The sequence below is a fragment of the Ptychodera flava genome, chromosome 6 (genome assembly GCF_041260155.1).
Source record: "Ptychodera flava strain L36383 chromosome 6, AS_Pfla_20210202, whole genome shotgun sequence".
NCBI lineage: Eukaryota > Metazoa > Hemichordata > Enteropneusta > Ptychoderidae > Ptychodera > Ptychodera flava.
In genome coordinates, this window is record NC_091933.1 from 32351084 (window position 1) to 32370443 (window position 19360).

At 38.2% G+C, this 19360-nt stretch overlaps 1 protein-coding gene across 2 annotated transcripts; it reads right to left on the reverse strand.

Moving 5' to 3' along the window:
- Positions 1–10501: 10501 nt before the first annotated feature.
- On the reverse strand, positions 10502–16912 carry LOC139135516 (hydroxysteroid 11-beta-dehydrogenase 1-like protein). Of its 2 annotated transcripts, none has more exons than XM_070702929.1 (4): positions 16809–16912; positions 15307–15437; positions 13440–13734; positions 10502–12473 (listed from the first exon to the last, which is right to left on the reverse strand). In XM_070702929.1, exons 1-4 carry the CDS (start codon positions 16894–16896, stop codon positions 12121–12123), a joined length of 867 nt encoding a protein of 288 aa, XP_070559030.1. In that variant the 5' UTR covers positions 16897–16912; the 3' UTR covers positions 10502–12120. The 2 variants fall into 2 exon arrangements, with proteins under 2 accessions (XP_070559030.1, XP_070559029.1); XM_070702928.1 differs by lacking the exon at positions 16809–16912 and adding an exon at positions 16087–16375.
- Between the last annotated feature and the right edge of the window lie 2448 nt (positions 16913–19360).

Here is a 19360-nt window from a genome sequence, read left to right on the forward strand (position 1 = left end):
GATCAGAGCTAAAGAATGCAATATTAAAAATAACGTTACTTACCGACAACACAATGTTCCTTTTTTTAAAGGTATACAGTCACCTGTTCCAATCTTGCCACAGTTACCATGGAAAGAGAAAATCTAACCAATCACAGATTTTAAGCGGGTGGCCGCCTTTAAAAAAAGCGCCTTCACGTGGGCATTTTGAATACCAAGAAATGCCCCTGTGACCATATATGGGCATATTTAAATTACAAGTATATCTTTAATTGTAAACTATACTGTTGGCCTCCGTAACTGCAATACGTGCATGTAATTTACAAAGACAATGTATTTGTTCAACTCTTTGATTGCGAGTTACTTTCCATTTTATTGATTCATTTTATCATTTAGTCTTTTCTTTTCTTTTCACGTGGATGTCTTTCTGTTTTTAGTGGGATTGCGATATCCGATGAAAGGGAAGCCTGTGACTGCACATTTCAGTACTCGATTACAAAATTGTTGCCACTTCGAAAGAGCGAGGTCTACGCCTGTGACAAGGATAGCAATCGATCGTTGAGGGGGTATGCAAACTGATCTTGTGGAACGCTTGAAAGCTAACTACAGAGGCCTATCAGGTTGAATTACATACAAGTAAACAAACAAACAAACAAACAAATTGAATTTTCAAGATTCCGCTTATATATCAAGATATACTGACTCAAAAGTTGATGAAACTTGGTACAGATGTTCATATACCAGGGCTGTAAACTGTGTGCAAAGACATTTAGTAGGGTAAAGTCAATTAATAACTAATTTGCATATTTGATGAATTATTGTAATTAGGGTGATATGACAAGATATACCAACTCAAATTTGATGAAAGGTGGTACAGATGTTGATGTACCAGAGCTATAACAGTGTGCAAAGATCTATACATTAAGCAGGATTATGTCAATTAATTGCTAATTTGCATATTTGATGAAATTTCGTAATTAAGGTTATATGTTTAAAAATTGTGCAGCAAATTTCATGAAACCTTGTACGGATGTTGATCTCTCAGTGCTCTAATAGTGTATAAAGACGTTTAGAAGTATCTTGTCATTTAATTGCTAATTTGCATATTTGATGAATTTATATCATTGGGGTGATATGTTTAGAATACTGTAGTAAATTTGATGAAAGTTGGTACAGATCTATAGCACACAGAGCTGTAATAGTGAACAAAGACATTTAGCAGTATCATGTAATTAATTGCTAATTTGCATATTTGATGAATTTTCAATTTGTGTGCTATATACAGAAATACTCCACCAAATTTGATGAAACATCGTAAAGATATTAAGTTAAGAAATTGTGCAGCAAATTTCATGAAGCCTTGTACGGATGTTGATCTCTCAGTGCTCTAATAGTGTATAAAGACGTGAAGAAGTATCTTGTCATTTAATTGCTAATTTGCGTATTTGATGAATTTCTATCATTAGTGTGATATGTTTAGAAATACTGTAGTAAATTTGATGAAAGTTGGTACAGATCTATAGCACACAGAGATGTAATAGTGAACAAAGACATTTAGCAGTATCATGTCAATTAATTGCTAATTTGCATATTTAATGAATTTTCAATTTGTGTGCTATATACAGAAATACTCCACCAAATTTGATGAAACGTAAAGATATTAATCTCTTAGTACTCTAATACTGTGCAAATACATTAAGGTGAAGTACTACGAATTACGTCAAAATTAAGTTGTGGTGTCATTTTCTTGAAACTTTGCACAAATATTCTTGGAAGTTGTGCAAGTGCAAAAATGAAATAAAAAATGGGGGTCACCACGCTCGTTTCCATGGAAACGGACGTTAAAATGGCGTCGTTAGAAATAAATAAAAATGATATAATTCACTTAAACTAAAGAAAGCAATTATAAAACGCTTAGCAAACGAGTTAATTTTAATAAATACCAAGACTTAAGATCCATATCTATCGAATGTATAGTTTTCATGATGTTTGTGGAGAAATTTAACATAAGTATCGATTACAAAATGACGATATCGAAATTATATCACTACATAATTTTCGAACTTTCTTCCTGTCGCTTTGAATGGTGTCATTTTGACCAAACTTGGCGAATAAACTCCTGAAATAATACCATTTAGTTTACACTTTTAATAAAAGGGTGTCACCACGCTACTTTTTACAATATCTCCAGGTGAATGGGTAATTTGCGCCATATAAATGGGAGAGAAGTGTTAATTTTTCGATCATATTGAATAAAAACCAGCTTCCTAGGGGGTCAAAATATGACAAGGTTATAGGTCACATGTATTTCTAAGACACTGGGTCAAAAAATTAGGTAAAAGCGCAATTTCAACAATGACAGGTGATGTTAAATATATGCGCTACAAATAACCCATTTGCGGCAGGCTGGAGTTAAATCTGCGCAGAAACGTTCGAAAGCGTGTGCGCGTCCGAATTCGTCGCCCTTTACCTTAAGCCGTATCATGACAATTATTTACTAATTTGCATATTTAATGAACTTTTCTAATTTATGTGCTATGTCCAGAAATACTGCACCAAATTTGATGAAACATGGTACAGATGTTAATCTCTCAGTATTCTAATACTGTTTAGCGACATCCTGTTCATTAATTATTATTTGACTAACAATGACCTTTTGTAATTAAGGTGGCGGCCAAGATTGGCTGTACATTTTAACCACCGTGGTAAGGAACAAATGCATTGTTTTCTGTAGTAAAGTTGAGCCTCTTGTAACCTCCACAAATGTAATATCAACCACAATTGTAATAAAATAAACCCATAAATGTAATATCGCCCATAAATGTGACAAAAATCAACCATAAATGTAAGAAAAACACCAACCACAAATGTAATAAATGGCAACCATAAATGTAATAAACAAAACACCCATAAATGTAATACTTATCAACCATAAATGTAATAAATCTATTTTGTCGTTGCAATTGAGGAATTAGCCCTTAAATATTGATCTATGTAATAAGGAAAGCAACTCCACACATTATTCATTTCTTAATTGTTTGCGTTTAGTGTGTTTTGCATATTTGAAAGTGTATTTTACGTTTCCCTGTTTTGTGTACAGAACTGATTGGCCATGGCTAGACACAGCTGTAATGTGAATGTCAGTGCAGTCTCTACGTCAGAGTGGGGAAGACTGTGTAATACTACGATCCTTTAACGCCGTTTTTTCGAAAATTGCCGTACTTTTTTAATCAATTGCCTCAAATTCGTCTTCAGTGGATAAATTGTGTGGAATAATCGATAGATTGTCTGTATTCCTATGTTTTCCTACTTGAAGTTTGTTCCTTCACTAGGGATGCCAGGATGTCTAAAGATTGTCTGTATTCCTATGTTTTCCCACTTGAAGTTTGTTCCTTCACTAGGGATGCCAGGATGTCTAATTCTGTTCTACTGTGTTCAAGGTAGTGTTCGTATTGTTTTTTACTAGATTGAAATATGTTCTCGTCAACATGTTTTGTGTCGTAAGTTTCTGTTATAAGGTTTTATATTTCTCTGTTATTTGTTCTGAGTCATCTGTCATAAACTTTGTGTGGTATCACTGGTTGACGAGTTATTTTGACGCTTCCTTATTATGTAATTATCAGTGTCTAGAACTGCTGTTCCACTTCCATTATCTAATGGTTTGATCAGTACCTCGCCGTTTTCTGATAGCGTTCTCAAAGTATTCTATTCTGTGTTTCGGAAAGGAAACCTAGTTTCAGGAAAGTATGCAATAACATACACTAGTCTTATTAAAGTTATTATTTACTCAGGCATTGATAAACAAATGATCACGTATGCAAGTTCAAGTTTATTACATTTATGGTTGAGTTTTATTACATTTATGGTTAATTTGTTTATTACATTTGTGGTTGCGGGTTGTTACATTAATGGTTGACTATTTTATTACATTTGTGGTTGATTTTATTACAATTGTGGTTGATATTACATTTGTGGAGATTATTACATTTGTGGAGGTTACATTTCTTAACAGGGAAACAATGTTTGTAATTAGAGATCTATATCCTGAATGACTGCATTAAATCTGATCATAACACTTGCTGCAAATGTTGATCATACAAAGATTTAACAATCAAGAAAGGCAATTAGCAGTATCAATAGCTAATTATAGGAAGTCTCTTTTGTACTGTATATGAGGGCATTTTTGGTTCACATCTGACGTTCGGACTTTTAATGTCAAGAGCCATTGCTGAGACATGCCTGGACCAGTTTCTTGCAGATTTAGTTGAATTTTGACATTTCAAGAGATAGGGTATGACATACCTAATTTTGTCCAACTTCGTAAAAGGACATAACCCCATGGCATGTATACTATTACTGATGTCTACTTGTTTACAACACAATCCAATATGCGCATCAGTCACGGACAGGGTTTTCGTAACCGCATTTCTTTTTTCATGCGCATCATATCGACTTCAATTTAGTCACTTCCTATAACAAATTCCCAATTACAAGCGGGGACTATGTCATTGTAAATGACTTGTTCCAAATAGTTACTCTCAGACTTTTTTGCTAACCGCTTTGGTTGAAGTAATAAATGTGACCTAAATATAAATGTCTGTTATGATTAGATGTACTTTCTTTTAGCGTGTCAGGGCCACGAAGCAGCTGAGGAAAACACAGAGACTATAATTGAAGTGATATCATGAAGGAAGCTATCACCTTACAATTAGCAGATCTTAGTGCAGTGTGTATGGTTTCCATTCTGGACATATTATTTTAGCATTCATGTTTTTATTTTTCACATTTCAACATGTCCTACAAAGAAAACACGTATTAAGACAGAAATAGAACAAGATTTTGTTTTGCATGTAGACCTATGACAAACCGCTTTTAATTATAATCTACGCTCCTTTTAATTATGTTACTTTGCTTCCTAGCAGGAGAGACACATCTTCATCCGGGGGGGGGGGGGGGGGGGGGGGGCAAAGGCCCCTATTTCGTTCGAATTCTACTACTACTGCAGTTTCTTATTCTTCATCTTCTTTAAGAGCTCTGTGCCACCAACATCTGTACAAAGTTTCATTAAATTTGGCGATGTCCCTTTGGAAACAGAACACTTATTTTTTTTAAATCACTGATTATGCAAATTAGCACTAATTATGCATATCACATCCAAAACAATGGGCGCGCATATGTATATCACTGTGTATTATCCTTGTACAAAGTTTGAAAGGAATCGTCTCACTGAAGGCATTTATGAGATATCTGCGCCCTATTCATAAGTTCCCCGTATTTTTACATCGAGACTAATAACCAGTACCCTTATTGCGACTCGAATTCAACAACATTAGCATGTGAAGCACTACCTATAACCTGTACTCCACGAGAACAAGTTGGAAAAGGGGGTGAAATGTTCCATATGAAGGTTAGGTTGATAAATATATGCAGGAACTCGTTGTTCATCGATTTATACTGTTCACTGGCAATTAATTTGGGCATTTTGGTTTTTTTTAATTTATGGCCTGGCATTGATTTCTTATTTTTTTCATTGTCTTGTTTGTTATGCAAGTATATCATTGTTTTAATATAACCAGTGATGATCAATAAAATTTTAATACCAAAACAGGAGGAATTAATGTAAGCATGCATAAAGACATCCTTGCATCTTGCACTAAGAGACCGGAAATGGATACTAGTCATGCGGTGTACGAAAGGTTATGTCTGTGTAATTCTTATTATGACACAGTTACTAAAAATAAGTAATTACAATCCATATGGCGAGAGATAAGATATCAGGATGACCGGTACCAGGGAAGTACATCTGGTCAACACCTATATCCACTAGTAGCTTTGAACTCCACGGGAATATGAGCAGTAGTTACTGGCTTGCCAGTAACTATACCGGCGTTTGAGTTTGGGTTTTTGCGATCAACCCATCAACGCGACGGTCTGAGTCTGATTGTAGTTATTCGGTCAATTCCACGATCAGCCAATCATCAACGCGACAGTCTGATGAACTTTGTTCGTTCAGTTTTACTCTTCTATGATATCAGTAAGCCAACGGACTTTGGGAAAAGTCTACAAAAGAACAAAGAAAATGAGAAAATGGCTCTAAATGATTAATAATTAAAGCTGCAAGTAGCATTACCCTAGCTTGACGGTAATTGGAAAAAAAAGCAATTATTAGTCGCTCAAGTTTGTGGGCTGACAACGTTTGATCATTACTGGTTATATTAAAACAACGATAAATATTGATGAGCATTCCACATTGAATGATTCTGTATCAATGTGGAATATTCATCTACTTGGCATCTTATACTGTATATATATATTCAGTATCAGGGTGTATGCAGAAGCGAATGACAGCTGTGATTTATAATTTCAGGTTTTGCCAAACCCACTCAACCAATCTCCTTGGCGAGTACACTCATTGATGTGAATAAATGTCTAGATATTGTTTTGTACAAAAACATACATTTTTAATTTATTTTTCTCACAGCACTAGTAAGAAAGGGAAAGGGCTTTTTAAATTTTTTTGAGTGTTCGGTGTTTCATTTCTTACTTATCCGCTCGCTCGGAGATGTCAGAGAATCTGTCTACGGACACGGCTATTTGACTGAAGCCACCTCCAAAATATGAATCACGACTTCCGGTCCTAGATGCGATAGCGAGAAGCCGCCGCACATTTATTTTTTTTATTGCACTTGGCAAAACACCTACCACGCGAAAATTCGGAAAGTATAAATAACTTTCCCTTATTTGCCGAAGTACATATACTAAATGAATTTATGCATGCAAAACAATAGCAAGCATGGCAAATGCAGTGGATTTTTTAAATGTTGGGTATATATAGTGTTACGGAGGTCATTGACGTTGATGTTACATTAGCATAATATCTAGACTTTTTACTTTTCGCGGGTGGCTGATAAATCATAAACTCTATAAAAAGGCCATCAAAATGGAAACGAAATTGGGGTAACAGTGTACAAGGGTCTGATCGTGCATGATATCCACATGTACAGTGGATGATGTGACGAGTTTGCATTTCATTTGCATGTAAATAAGGATTGTACAGTATATAGAAGGTGTCTTTCGAACACCAGGGCTGGCACAGATGAAGGGACATCTTGAGAGAAGAAACTATCTGGCAATATGTAACATCCATATATAATAGATAAAACGGTGGTATCTTTCAAGGCTTGAAGTCACGCTGTTTCTGTGTCCCGACGTCCTCTCGCATGGCAATTCCCGGAAAATTGTCGATAATAGGTAGCTAGGAAATGCAAAAAGGTGCCCTGCTTGCTAGTCTTGGAGGGCCACAGGGAAGGGAACCCTCTTACGTAAGATCCACTCCTCCCTGAGTGAGAAAAAAATTGAAACTTGAACGTATTTGGGGGAATTTTATGCACTCTTATGTTTTTCAAATTGGGAACGCAGCTTCGTTTGCCTGAGATGATAATCTTGGCCGTAGAGATATATGCACACCAGACTTTTCAAACGAATAGGAAATAATTATATAAAACTTGACGTAAAACATTACATGTATTTCAGTCCATAGACCCTTTATAACGTTCTTTTTTAGTTTCCTTGTTCAGTCTGAAAGTGGTGTGGAAACACTAGCTAAAATCATACCTTCAGGCTAAGTAATTTACCATTGGTGATAGCTCTGCGTGGCAGGGCTGTGAGTTGTAGACCGGCTATTAGCCTCCCAATAGCCAATAGGCACACAGCCCTGCCACGCAGAGCTACATTGGTGACAGCCCTTAAGTGTGACCAGCAAGATTTAATTGACACCATGTCAATTTGGCCTACTACCTGCTAAAAATAGACAGCCTGAAATGTTACGTAAATGACATTTACTGTTTATAATTAATTTGTGTACGACAATATCACGACGTATTTGCTTTTGGCCTGTCTCTGTGAGTCTCACAAAAATCATCTGCTTCTTGAGGCAATGTCACAGAACTGTTCTTGGTGACTTGGGCCACGGGACTTTATTTTCAGCCAATACCTCATAGTAAATCAGTCTGTGTGCATCGTTCCACTTAACGTCACTCTGACGTAGATGGATCTTCCAACCACTGTTCTGCTATCGGCAATTATAAGATTGCAATTAAATGCACATTTCAACTAACTGTCTGCCAAATCTATCAGACTCTATGTTTTGATCCAATATCCATATTTTTAAAGAAATTTTCTGTGGAGTTATAAGTGAGTAACGGTAAATATTGCTTCCAGTCACCATCAATCACATTGTTCAATTTTCCAATTCACCCAAAAGTAAAAATTTCATTTTGCTTTGAATCTTATGACATCTTTCTGTAGTATTTCAAATAAATTCGGGATATTAGAGCGATTTAAATTTAAAATTATCTGGAGGGATGTAAACACATCGGCGTCAAATCTAGAGAAATTATGACCATTCGAGCACTCTATGGCAACCGAGGGCATTCATTCTTTTTATTACATGCCTAGATGTGCATGAGTGCAAATCGGTGCACTGATTTAAATAGGAACATCCGGGGAGGTAGCCGGCCGTGTGGACGATGTACGGACCGATTTCCTAGTTACCCGTCCCGGTTTCAATGTCAAAGTTGATACTTATACCATAGACCCTCGAGAAAAACATTATACGCTAGATGCAAAATGTTTTTGCTCGCACTGCTATTCTCGTTAAAATCTGTTTGATGCTGGTAGATAATGGTAAAATTGTTTAGGAATGCCCTGCATGTCACTAAATGTCGTGAGGGCGGGGGTAGGGGGGTAGGGGTTTGTTGGTATGTCAACACGAGTACAAGATAATGTTATGCTTCTAAAGCTACTGTAACCGTATATCAGCAATGCATGCTGTATGACGTATGGGGAAGACTTGCATGTCCGCTGTTCACTCAATCATTCAATCCGACTCCATGGAAAAGTAATCGAAATCTAAAATGGGCAATACTTTCATTGAAATTGCTCATAGGTCATTATAAGACCAATACCATATGTGTACGATAAAGCGTGGCTCTTACGAAAGTTTTTTTTAAATATTCTATGACGAATTAAATGGCCGGCACATGACTTGTATACATTCGAGTCGAAAACGATTTCCTTAAACGCGGACGATTTCATTCTCCTGACATTGCCGACATGTTCATGTAGCAGATGACAATGTGCATTTCGTAATTTTATACTTCTACAAGGCGAGACTGTGCAGCCACTACATGTCGGACTTACTAGACTGCCCTGGAACCCGGAGGGGCACTCAACTCTGAATTTGGTACAGTTGATCTCCAGTAGGAGAAAGGTGGGTGTTAAGACAGCGATACATATGTGTGTACTCTTCGAATGGGAATGCCCCTGGCTCGATTTTCGAAGGCCGGGTGAATTACTGGATCGAAACTGAGAGAATTAGAAATATGATTTGTATGAAATAAATTCCTATTTACAATATTACAACACTTGGTTTAACTGCAACATATTTAGTCGAGTCCTACTGTAATGGAAATGGATTCAGTAGTAGATAATATTAAATTCATGATATCACCTGAAAATTCAGCAATTGTCCCCGACGTAGGCAGATAAGCTTATACTCTCATTTGGGTACAATCTTATTCATGTAGCACCCGTCTAGTAGCTGTTCTCTATGGCGCGCGTATTGTTCAGTTCCGAGTTTTCCGAACTGCAGCGATGATTATTTATCTTGAGCTTAAGACCACAGGCGCACGGCGAATTTTAAAACCACTTATCTGAAACTTCAATGTTGACACATGCATTTTATTAATAACTGTGCAAACGGAAATTATGCGGACAGCTTTTGAGATATACAGTGAGCAGAGCCCAGAGCACGGCTGTGGCCGCTCGGCTGTCTTGTATACATTATACCCACTAAGCATAATTAATTTATCTTAATACTGCAGGTGATGCACGATATTTTCAAGATTAAGTGTGTTTTTAAAAGAATGTAGTTTTTGTCTTATGAAAGTCTATCAACCTGTGGCATTTTTTTAAGTGTTAGAGTAACAGTAGAGCTGAGCGACCACAGCCGTGCTTTGGGCGTGTTCACTGTATGTCTCAAAAGCTGTCCGCATGATTTCCGTTTGCCACAGTATTAATAAAATGCATGTTTCAACATTTAAATTACAGACAAGAATTTAAAAATTCGCCATGCGCCTGTGCTTAAGATGGGAAAGGTTTTTGAAGTTTGTATATGGAAGTGTAGAGTGAGGTGACGTGACGAGTGAGCGTCGAAATATTTTGCCGTTTTTCTGAGGGTAGAATCAAAGACCCGGCCGTGTGCGGGCGCCCTTCAGACGAGGACCTCAAACTGCCGGCCGGAGCGGCAACAGAGCCCCTGACGGCCGAATCTTTCCGTCTTATCCCATGAAGTCACAAATAAATAAACAGCTTCGTGAACTTAGCTTACAAACTATATTTTACTAACATTTCCGATCAATGTACCGCTAGCGGGTCAACTTTTCCATTAAAACTCTCCATACGTTTGTAGACGTTTATAATCCGATAAAGAGAAATAAATGTACATATTTTTATATTAGTCACGAAACAGCCGTGCATCAGCTCAGTATTTTCCGAAAATTCGTCGAGACCACAAACTGCAAGAAATTATATGCGTGAAACTGTTCTACTCTGGCGAACATTCATGGTTTATTACTCGGGTTGACCCTAGGTGAACCCGGTATGTGGCGACAATTGATTCTTTTGGCCTTTTCGTACTTTTCCAATGTCAGTGGGACCTTATTCACTATCATATGGAGTGCTTTGGTTATTCATCATGAAGACAGTCAAGAAGGAAAGTAGAACTTCAGTTCGCGTTATTCGACCTGCGGCCATGTCTGTTTACTTTGCGCTTAAGCTGTTGAAAAATGTGAGAAAACAATTTAATGCTGCGGTGAAAGTGTAGAGTGTGGTGACGAATGGGCGTCGAAAATTTTTGCCTTTTGCCGGGAATAGACTCAAAGACCCAGGTAAGTGCGGGTGATCTTTGGCTTTCAACGCCAAACTGCCGTCGAAGCGCAATGGAAACCCTAATCTTTCGGTCCTTTCTCAGGAAATTCAAACAAATGAATTTACCTTGTGGACTAAGCTTACAAACTATCATCTTATCGACATTTTCCCCACAATACAGCTGCCAACTTTTCGATCAAAAGTGCCACAGTTCGATAGACATTCATAAGATAAAGAACTAGCAGGAATACATTCTTTTAAAATACACATAAGCCTTGAAACTATCATGCATTACCTGAGTAGTCAGAGAAATCATCGGAGACGATCAGCGGTGATATGCGTGAAACTGTTCTTCAGTAGCGAACCTGTAAGTTTCATTGCCTGGGTTGACCCCAGGTACTAGGTGAACCTATCGTGGAGACATTTTGTTCTTTTGGCCTTTCGTACTTTTTCCAATGTGGACCTTTATTCACCGCCATGCATCACTTTTATCACTGAAATGTATCTCTCGTATATACAGTCCTATAAACGTTTTACTTGTATCTGGGTCACGTGAAATAACATGTCACAGTTCTGAAAAGTTTACAATCCATGTCCTCTCCGCTGACATTTGACACCCGCCTTCATTAAAATCTCTGATTCTCTAAATAAAAACACTTCGTCAAATATATCATACTTCCCGGCGCCCCACCGATTTCTCGAATTTCACATATTTTTTGACTGAAATATAGAACTTCATATATTCGAATAAAATGTGGGGTCATGAACCTACTTACGTAGCTATGCACCTCTAATTAAATATCTATCAATTTCAAACCAGATTAATAAAATATAAAAGCAGATTAATGTAAAAGAAACGAGTGTTCTTTACGCGATTCTCTTGAATTTTTTATTAGAGATTCTGAACTGTACCAATATCTAACGATTTAAAATTTCAGTCTTTGAATTTCATTTAAATACGTCTTCTCACATGAGTTGCTACCAGAGCTGCTTGCATAAAAGGGGGGGCGCTGACAATGCAAATTGAAAGTTTTGATGTTTTTCCAGAAAGTCATTTTGTTTTGAAACACAAAATATTTACATTATTTGGTTTAAAAAACGCTAATTATACAAAAGATGCATTGCACGGAAGGTTCAATGATGTGTCATCCTCGGCCACCTTGATTCCAGTCCGCTTTATATCACCTGGACATCTCTCTCTCTCTACTGTCTCTACATATTAGATGGATTATGAAACCATCGTACGAGTCCAGGAAAGTAACCGTCTAGAACCTCCGTAAAGAAAGTGACGTCGAACCATGGGTAATAAACGTCAGTTCTTCGTGTCGCTGCCGATCTCACGATGAATTCTGCCGCAGCACTCGGAGAATGGGAGAAGAAGGCTGGGTGAAGGATCCCTTTCGTTGCGGCTATCACGTGCTCTGTGCTCACTCCCCCGAGAACGCACACAGTGACACTGACGTCGATCGATGATAACACCAGTTCATGCCTCAGACTGCGGAAAAATCCATGAATTGCGTGCTTTGAAGCACTGTAGTGTCCCACATAAGGCAAACCAATATTACCTGCACATTGTCAAGGAAAACAATGTCTTAGAAAAACTATCAGCATTAAATTTTCGCTCGAGGGATGCTTAGGGATACTCTGTCATCATTCTGAGTGTTTTTGTTGTGTTATTTCGTTTCAATGTCATTGTTTATACATATGCTTGTCTCCCAAGATGTGTACAATTAGATGAAAATCTTGCTTTGCTAATGTAGACATTAGAGACAGAATCTTTCATCCTCTAGAATCTACCTGATTGCATATCTTTTCCGAAACCCCAGACAATTAACTTATTGGACGCTCGGAACTGAGGTGTACACGATACGAATATGGAACAACTGGTAAAATGTTTAAAAGTTTATAAAGATGAGGCTGAGTTGTGACGGCGAGATTGCTCTGGGAATTTTAGTGACTTGCAGAGAATCTTGTATAGAAAACGTAATATTTTTAATTCCTCCCCATGGACATATGCCGGTCTTACTGGATTGGTTTTTAGTTAAGCTCTGTGAAGTTGGTGCATGTACGGAACGTGTCTGTCCGAGTTTCTGTCTCTCTGTGTCTTTCTCTGTTTGTCTCTTTATATTCGTCTCTTTCTGTCTTTATCTGTCTGTCTCTTTCTCCTCTCCCCTCGCTCCCCTCCGTTAGTCTGTCTATCTATGTCTGTCTGTCTCTCGCGCGCGCATCGCCGCGCGCGAATTTGGAAACTATCCACAAAGTAAGGAATACTGCTTGAGAGCGCGGACGTTACCAGAAACTCTTTACAAGATTATGACATGTCAAATGAGCAAGTTATCCTGCACAGAAATAACCAAGAATGTTTAGTGATACATTAGAATCATCTCGTAATAAAATATTTCATTAAAATCTCATTTTGATGGTTCCCTTTCTTTCCATGTCATTTCGCTACTTTTTAATTCATTCAATAATTTCAAAAACATTTCGCGGTCACAAAATATCAAAATAACGTCAATGTTTCTCAGTCTTACCTAAGACTGAAGAGACAGCTGTTACACTGCCGTTGGAGTTCTGAAGGAGAGGCAGCAAATCCGTTGTCATGGCGACAAACGACATGAAGTTAATATTCATGACATCCACTAAACGGCTGAGGTCTCCATCCCATCTCTTCCAGTAATAAAGGGCATGGTTCAATATAAGAAAATCCAGATCGCCCAATTTCTTCTTGATCTCTGCCGTTACGACGTGCGTCTCGTTGTATTTCGCCATGTCAAAGGATACGAAGTGGACCTCTTGGGCGCCAAGAGAGCGGCATTTTTCAGCTACCTGTGGTAAGAAACGCACATGAGCTTGCACATAGGTCAAAGCTGGGTCGAAATGATGGCTTTAGAAAACTGGAAGGCTATCTATTCTTTGGTACGCCAATACGTAAAGTGAAAACATATATCAGTGATAACATATTGTATAAATTGAGCTTTCTGTTTTATTTCATGGATAATAATTGCCGGTGATGTGATGGGGTTATTAATTGGCAAGAAGTACAAAGCAGATGTAATTTGATGACATGTTCAGTACTTTTATTCTACGAAAGTTGTGTATATTCTTATTCTTCTCGTTCTTCTAAAATAGTGCATTTTGTACAATATGCAATGGCGTTGCTGACGATTGAATATTAGTCGAGACTTGAATTCATTTATCAACAATAGTATCGAACATATACACGTATGCACGTATACAAGCTGTGTTACGTTGACGGGAAGAACGCTGGACATGTCAACTCTGTGAGACAACTTTAAGAAAACACTCAAGAAAGTTGATCTGACAAACAGAATAGAAAATACTTGGGAGTGCGTAAAAGATGACAACTAATGCAATTTTGGGCGCAGCTTCATTGCAGATGAATGTTTAATGTTAACTTGACGTGCAGACCCGAAAATACGCTTTGCCGATGCGTCATAACGAGTGACGCCTACACACTAGGCTGTGAAATTCAAATTGGAGGTGCTGCAGACCAATTCTTAGGTTCTCTTATAACACTGTCGATGGGATTTATGGATCAATGCGAAAAGACTAGCGGTTGGAAGTATTGCTATGACATGTCAATTTTGAACGTTTTCGACTTTTGCCACTTTTCACCAGCCGGGTACTTACTGACAGCTACAAGTAATTTACTTTTCATTCACAATGGATTCAGCATTTGGGGTTACCAAGCCAAAGTCTATGGACAATAGAAGCCTTTTAAGCATTCTCTGCCTTTCTTTTAGATGCATGGGTATGTCCTCTCATATATTGAGCCCACTGACATTTCCACTTTTCAACAGATACGAATATAACAGGACCACTATGTTAATTACAAAGGACAGCAAAAGCCATTCACTGAAGACGGGTCAGTATTTGGACAGCGGTCAAAAGACGTGTGGTGTATGACGGGTTACTGTGGACTACATTATTTTCACTGGAATTTATTTTAGCTGAAAATGGATTTTCAACGTTTCACTGTGGTCTTATTTTCACTTTGTCTAGTCTGACAACATGCAAAGTAAAAAAGATTAAAATTTTCATTTGGATTTTATTTTACGGAAAAAGGTATAAAATAGCGAAAATAAATTCTAGGTGAAAATAAAGTATTCCACAGTATGTCCAATCACCGAGGAATTGATGAGGACGAGCGTTTGCTGGGCCCATTGCCATAAAACATAGCATCGATGGCCGATGATCGATTCTGAGAAAGTAAATTGATCCACAAAGACGCGCATGAGTATAGTGAGGGAGTTTTAAGTAGTTTTTATATGGTATTACTGATTGCGATGCTGAAAATGTCACTCGGTAAAGGTCTGTTCACAGTCCCCTGCACACACGGGACTTAGGTCTGTTCAACACGACAATTGTTGATTTTACCTGCTGTAGAAGATTTTCCCTTCTTGCAGTGATTAGGATCCGAGAACCTAAGCGTGCAAAGTGGTATGCTAACTCTTCACCAATGCCCGAGCTGGCCCCAGTTATGACAACAGATTTCCCTCGGAGTGCATCTAGATTGCAAGACAAAAGTGGACAGCGTCAGTTATTGAAAAACGCCGTCGCAAACCTGTAAATCTTAAGAAGCATAGTTCGTCGATTATACAAACGAGCGAGGAAATGCGATGTCAAACAAGAAATACATTTCAGCAAGGTGGTTGTCCATAACATGTCACTGTAATCCTGGGGGGGGGGGGCATGACACGAGAGGATTAATATATACACATATATATCACGCTCTTGCCCCATTTTTCGCCTCATGTAGACTTTCGAAAAGGGAAATTAATGTAACATATTGACCTTTGACCCTTTTAAACTATGGAGAGCAAAACTTTCCACCCGAAATGAGCTTATTAGGCACTTTCGATCTTTCATTTTGTAAAAAAATATAGTTTTAACATATTATTTTGCCAATTAAAGTAAAATTTTGAAAAGCCCCCGACATTTAATGGAAAAACTGCAAGAGTTCGTGCAGATGAAGTTTGAACTACTAAATGTACAACTGCACCAAATCTTCTTTGTGTTCACCCGAAACTAAATTCCAAGATCACCGGGGGAGGGGGTGTCTTTTGCTGTAGCTTGCGTACGGATCCTGCGAGGAAAAGGGAAAAACAAAACCAGGGCATGAATGTACTTCGGTTTGGCTTGTTCTTCGTCACTCACCTGGATCAAAGTTGTTCCGTACACAGTAACCGATATAAATCGCCACGGCTGCGCAGAGAAAAGCCGTTATCTTTATGACGATTGCCATTATACGTCCTACAGCAGATACACTCAATCGCTATTCAGGTGGTTCTACCTATGGCAACGCCAAAACTTGTACATACCAACATTGACCGTACGTATCAATACAAACCAGACACATCGGTGGATGGCGGCTTCTCATGGAAACCTCTATAAATGCCTTTTATCGGCGATGTCTGAGAAATGTCAAAAAATTGTCCGCTGGATTTTGTTGATGTGCAAAGCTCGGCCGTAAGCTGAGTGTCGCAGTGACGTGTCGAGTTATTACTAATATATCGTCGCCCCCCTTTTTCTGTTCGCATCGACCTCACTGACAACTACCATTAATTTCTGTTTTTCCCTTCACAATGAATGAATTCTATGTTCTGGGTCACCGAGTAAGGTATATGGAAAGTAGACGCCTTTTTATGCGTTTTCCGTTTCTTTTAGATTTTATAATATGTCGTATCATATTGTGCCCCATAGACATATTCAGAGTACAACAGATACGAACATAGCATGTCCATTATAGTAAATGTAAAGAAAACGAAAAAAAACCCTACTCAGCAAAGTCGGCAAGATGGGACAGTGGCAAGAATATATCTAAGCTCCAGGCGACGACTGCCCATAGATGTTGGTTTGGCTTGTTCCCCGACACTCACCTGAATCAAAGTTGCTCCGTACACAGTAACTAACATAAATCGCCACGGCTGTAAAGAGGAAACCCGTAATCTTGATGGCGAGTGTCATCCTACCTACTAACGGATGATTCGGTGGCCTGCCAATTGCTATCCAAGGGAGTCAAACAATTGCAAAAACCAAAACTTGTATATACATACCAACGCGAGCCAACGGTGCCACAATACAAACGAAACAAATCGGGGATTTGTATCCCCTCTCAGAAAAAACCTCTAGCCTCCTTTTGTAACTAGTGTCACTGCCTCGCTGAAGTGCTCTACCCACGTTGACAGACCTGGCCAACGTTTAACCGTGTAAACTTAAGAAATCTATTCACAAAAGAGAGACAACAATCAAACGACAACTACAGCAAGTTTCCTAAGCATCTCGAGTGGATCAGTAAACCGTCGTCTCTCTTTATTTTCTGGACATGTAAACAACTAATGTGGGCACACAGAATTTTTAAACTTTGCTTTCACAATCGACTTCGTGGCGTTGTTTAAACGGTATACTCTCGACCTGTGCGGAAATGAACCAGAAAGAAATTTCCCAAACTGTTATTGTTAAAGTTGTGATGTGACTATACTACAATCCACCGGAAAATCCAAATCGTTCACTAACACCATCTGACCGACCTGTCGACACAGCGCAAATACACTATAGTGGCTTAAAAGCCTGGTAATTGGTAAAGCATAGACCGTCGAGTGTAAAAGGTGAGCTCTCTTTTGTCTGGCAAATCCCTACTCAAAGATGGGCAGTCTTGCTTACTGTTAAGGTACATGCGAGCTTTGCAACCGGGGACAAAGATTTCAAATAGCGACCGTTGAAATGTGGGAAGGCCCAGATAGATAGAGATGAAAGGGAGAGCCATTAAATGAATTGGGATGCATTTTGAAAACAGTTATTTCATATTATGTGAAATCTCGCATAGCTGGGCAGCTTAGGGAAGTTTGAACTTTCTATGGTAATTCGAATAATGGCAAAGCAAAGAAATAAGTTCAAGTGACCTCAATTTATGGATTTAAAAGGCAAGCGGATGTAACTTTTGTTTTTTTCACTATTTTTGATTTGTATGTCAATTTAAAACAATTTTTGATTTGTATGTAAATTTTCAGGTCTCGTCCAACTCCCGAAAGCATGTTGAAACACAAAGTATAAAGCTTGTCAACACCGTGTCAATAGGTGTAAAATGCGCTGTTATTGTGTACATTTCAATTCAAGTCCGGACCAGAATTTACTCATCAATAATTACAATGCAGTCTACCCACGTACAGCGCGAATTGAAAAACTTAACACTATGTACCACAACATGCTTCGAGTAGGACAAGAACTGCCGTTGACATAAGAAACAAAAAATTGTGAAACTAAATCGTCATAACGTGCAGCTATCGGCCCTTCACTAAGTAAGTGCTGTTAATAATCGTATAGACCCATGAGCTTGTTGTTTTGCTATGTACCTCTGACAATCATAGATATGACAAACATAACCACACCTTGGGGGTCTACATTGTATGTATGTCGGGAAAACTTTGAGGAATGTTGCAAGAGTAAATGGGAATCCAAGAATTCCTGATATTTCCGCACGTTTTGCATTGAATTACGTAAAGGGGCAATCCTCAATCCCTGGTTCTCGCATTAGTCCTTGTTGATGATGTGAGTATTTACATGGTGTTAGCCCTTGGTTTTCCAACGAATTTTTTTTATCAATGTGGTCCATTTGATTTTACATAAAGCTGATGTATATAACCTGTCCCTTTAAGTTATTGATTCTATAGCCTTGCTTCAGACCATAGGGTTATAAGCCCCTAGCTTCAGACAAGTAATCTTACAGCATTTGACCTTGCCTCTTATCTTTTAATTGCTGGCAATTCAAAGGATTGAAAGTTATATTACTTGCACAAGTAATGAAATTTCTCTTGGATACGCAGTACGGCACAAGTGATAAAAATTTCAGATAAGCCACATAATCAATAACCTCGGTCATGATTTAAGTGCATAATGGCAAATTTAGGCATTGACCCATGTGTGCTTGCTCTGATTAATGGCAAAGCATACTTAAAGGTATACAGTCACCTGTAATCTAAATATGCCCATATATGGTCAAAGGGGCGTTCCTTGGTATTCAAAAGGACCATGTGAGGGCGCTGTTTTTAAAAAGCGGCCACCTGCTTAAAATCTGTGATTGGTTAGATTTGCTTATTCCATGGTAACTGTGGCAAAATTGGAACAGGTGACAGTATACCTTTAACTGATGTATTCAGATAAATGCGTGCTCTGTAGGTCTACTGGTTTTGTCTAATGTTAGCCACTGATTAATGACAGACTTACACATTCCTCCACAGCACTTTTGTTTTTATGACCACTACAATATTGAAAGATATTGGTGCTGTATGGAACATTACTCATCTTCCTGGGACAAAAATCTTGTAAAGTGGCTATTAAAAGTGAACAAGTAACCACAAAGACTTGACGAGAAAGATTTGATGTAATTTTTCTGTCATGCGCAAAACTATAATTCACACACTACAAGGAATAC

What these genes read in the sequence shown, in the direction of transcription:
- LOC139135516 (XM_070702929.1), bottom strand. Translation starts at nt 16,896, where the DNA reads ATGACACTCGCCATCAAGATTACGGGTTTCCTCTTTACAGCCGTGGCG. An exon ending in ACGGAGCAACTTTGATTCAG is followed by an intron (nt 15,438 to 16,808) that starts GTGAGTGTCGGG and finishes CTTGCAATCTAG; the next exon opens with ATGCACTCCGAGGGAAATCT. An exon ending in AGCTGTCTCTTCAGTCTTAG is followed by an intron (nt 12,474 to 13,439) that starts GTAAGACTGAGA and finishes GACAATGTGCAG; the next exon opens with GTAATATTGGTTTGCCTTAT.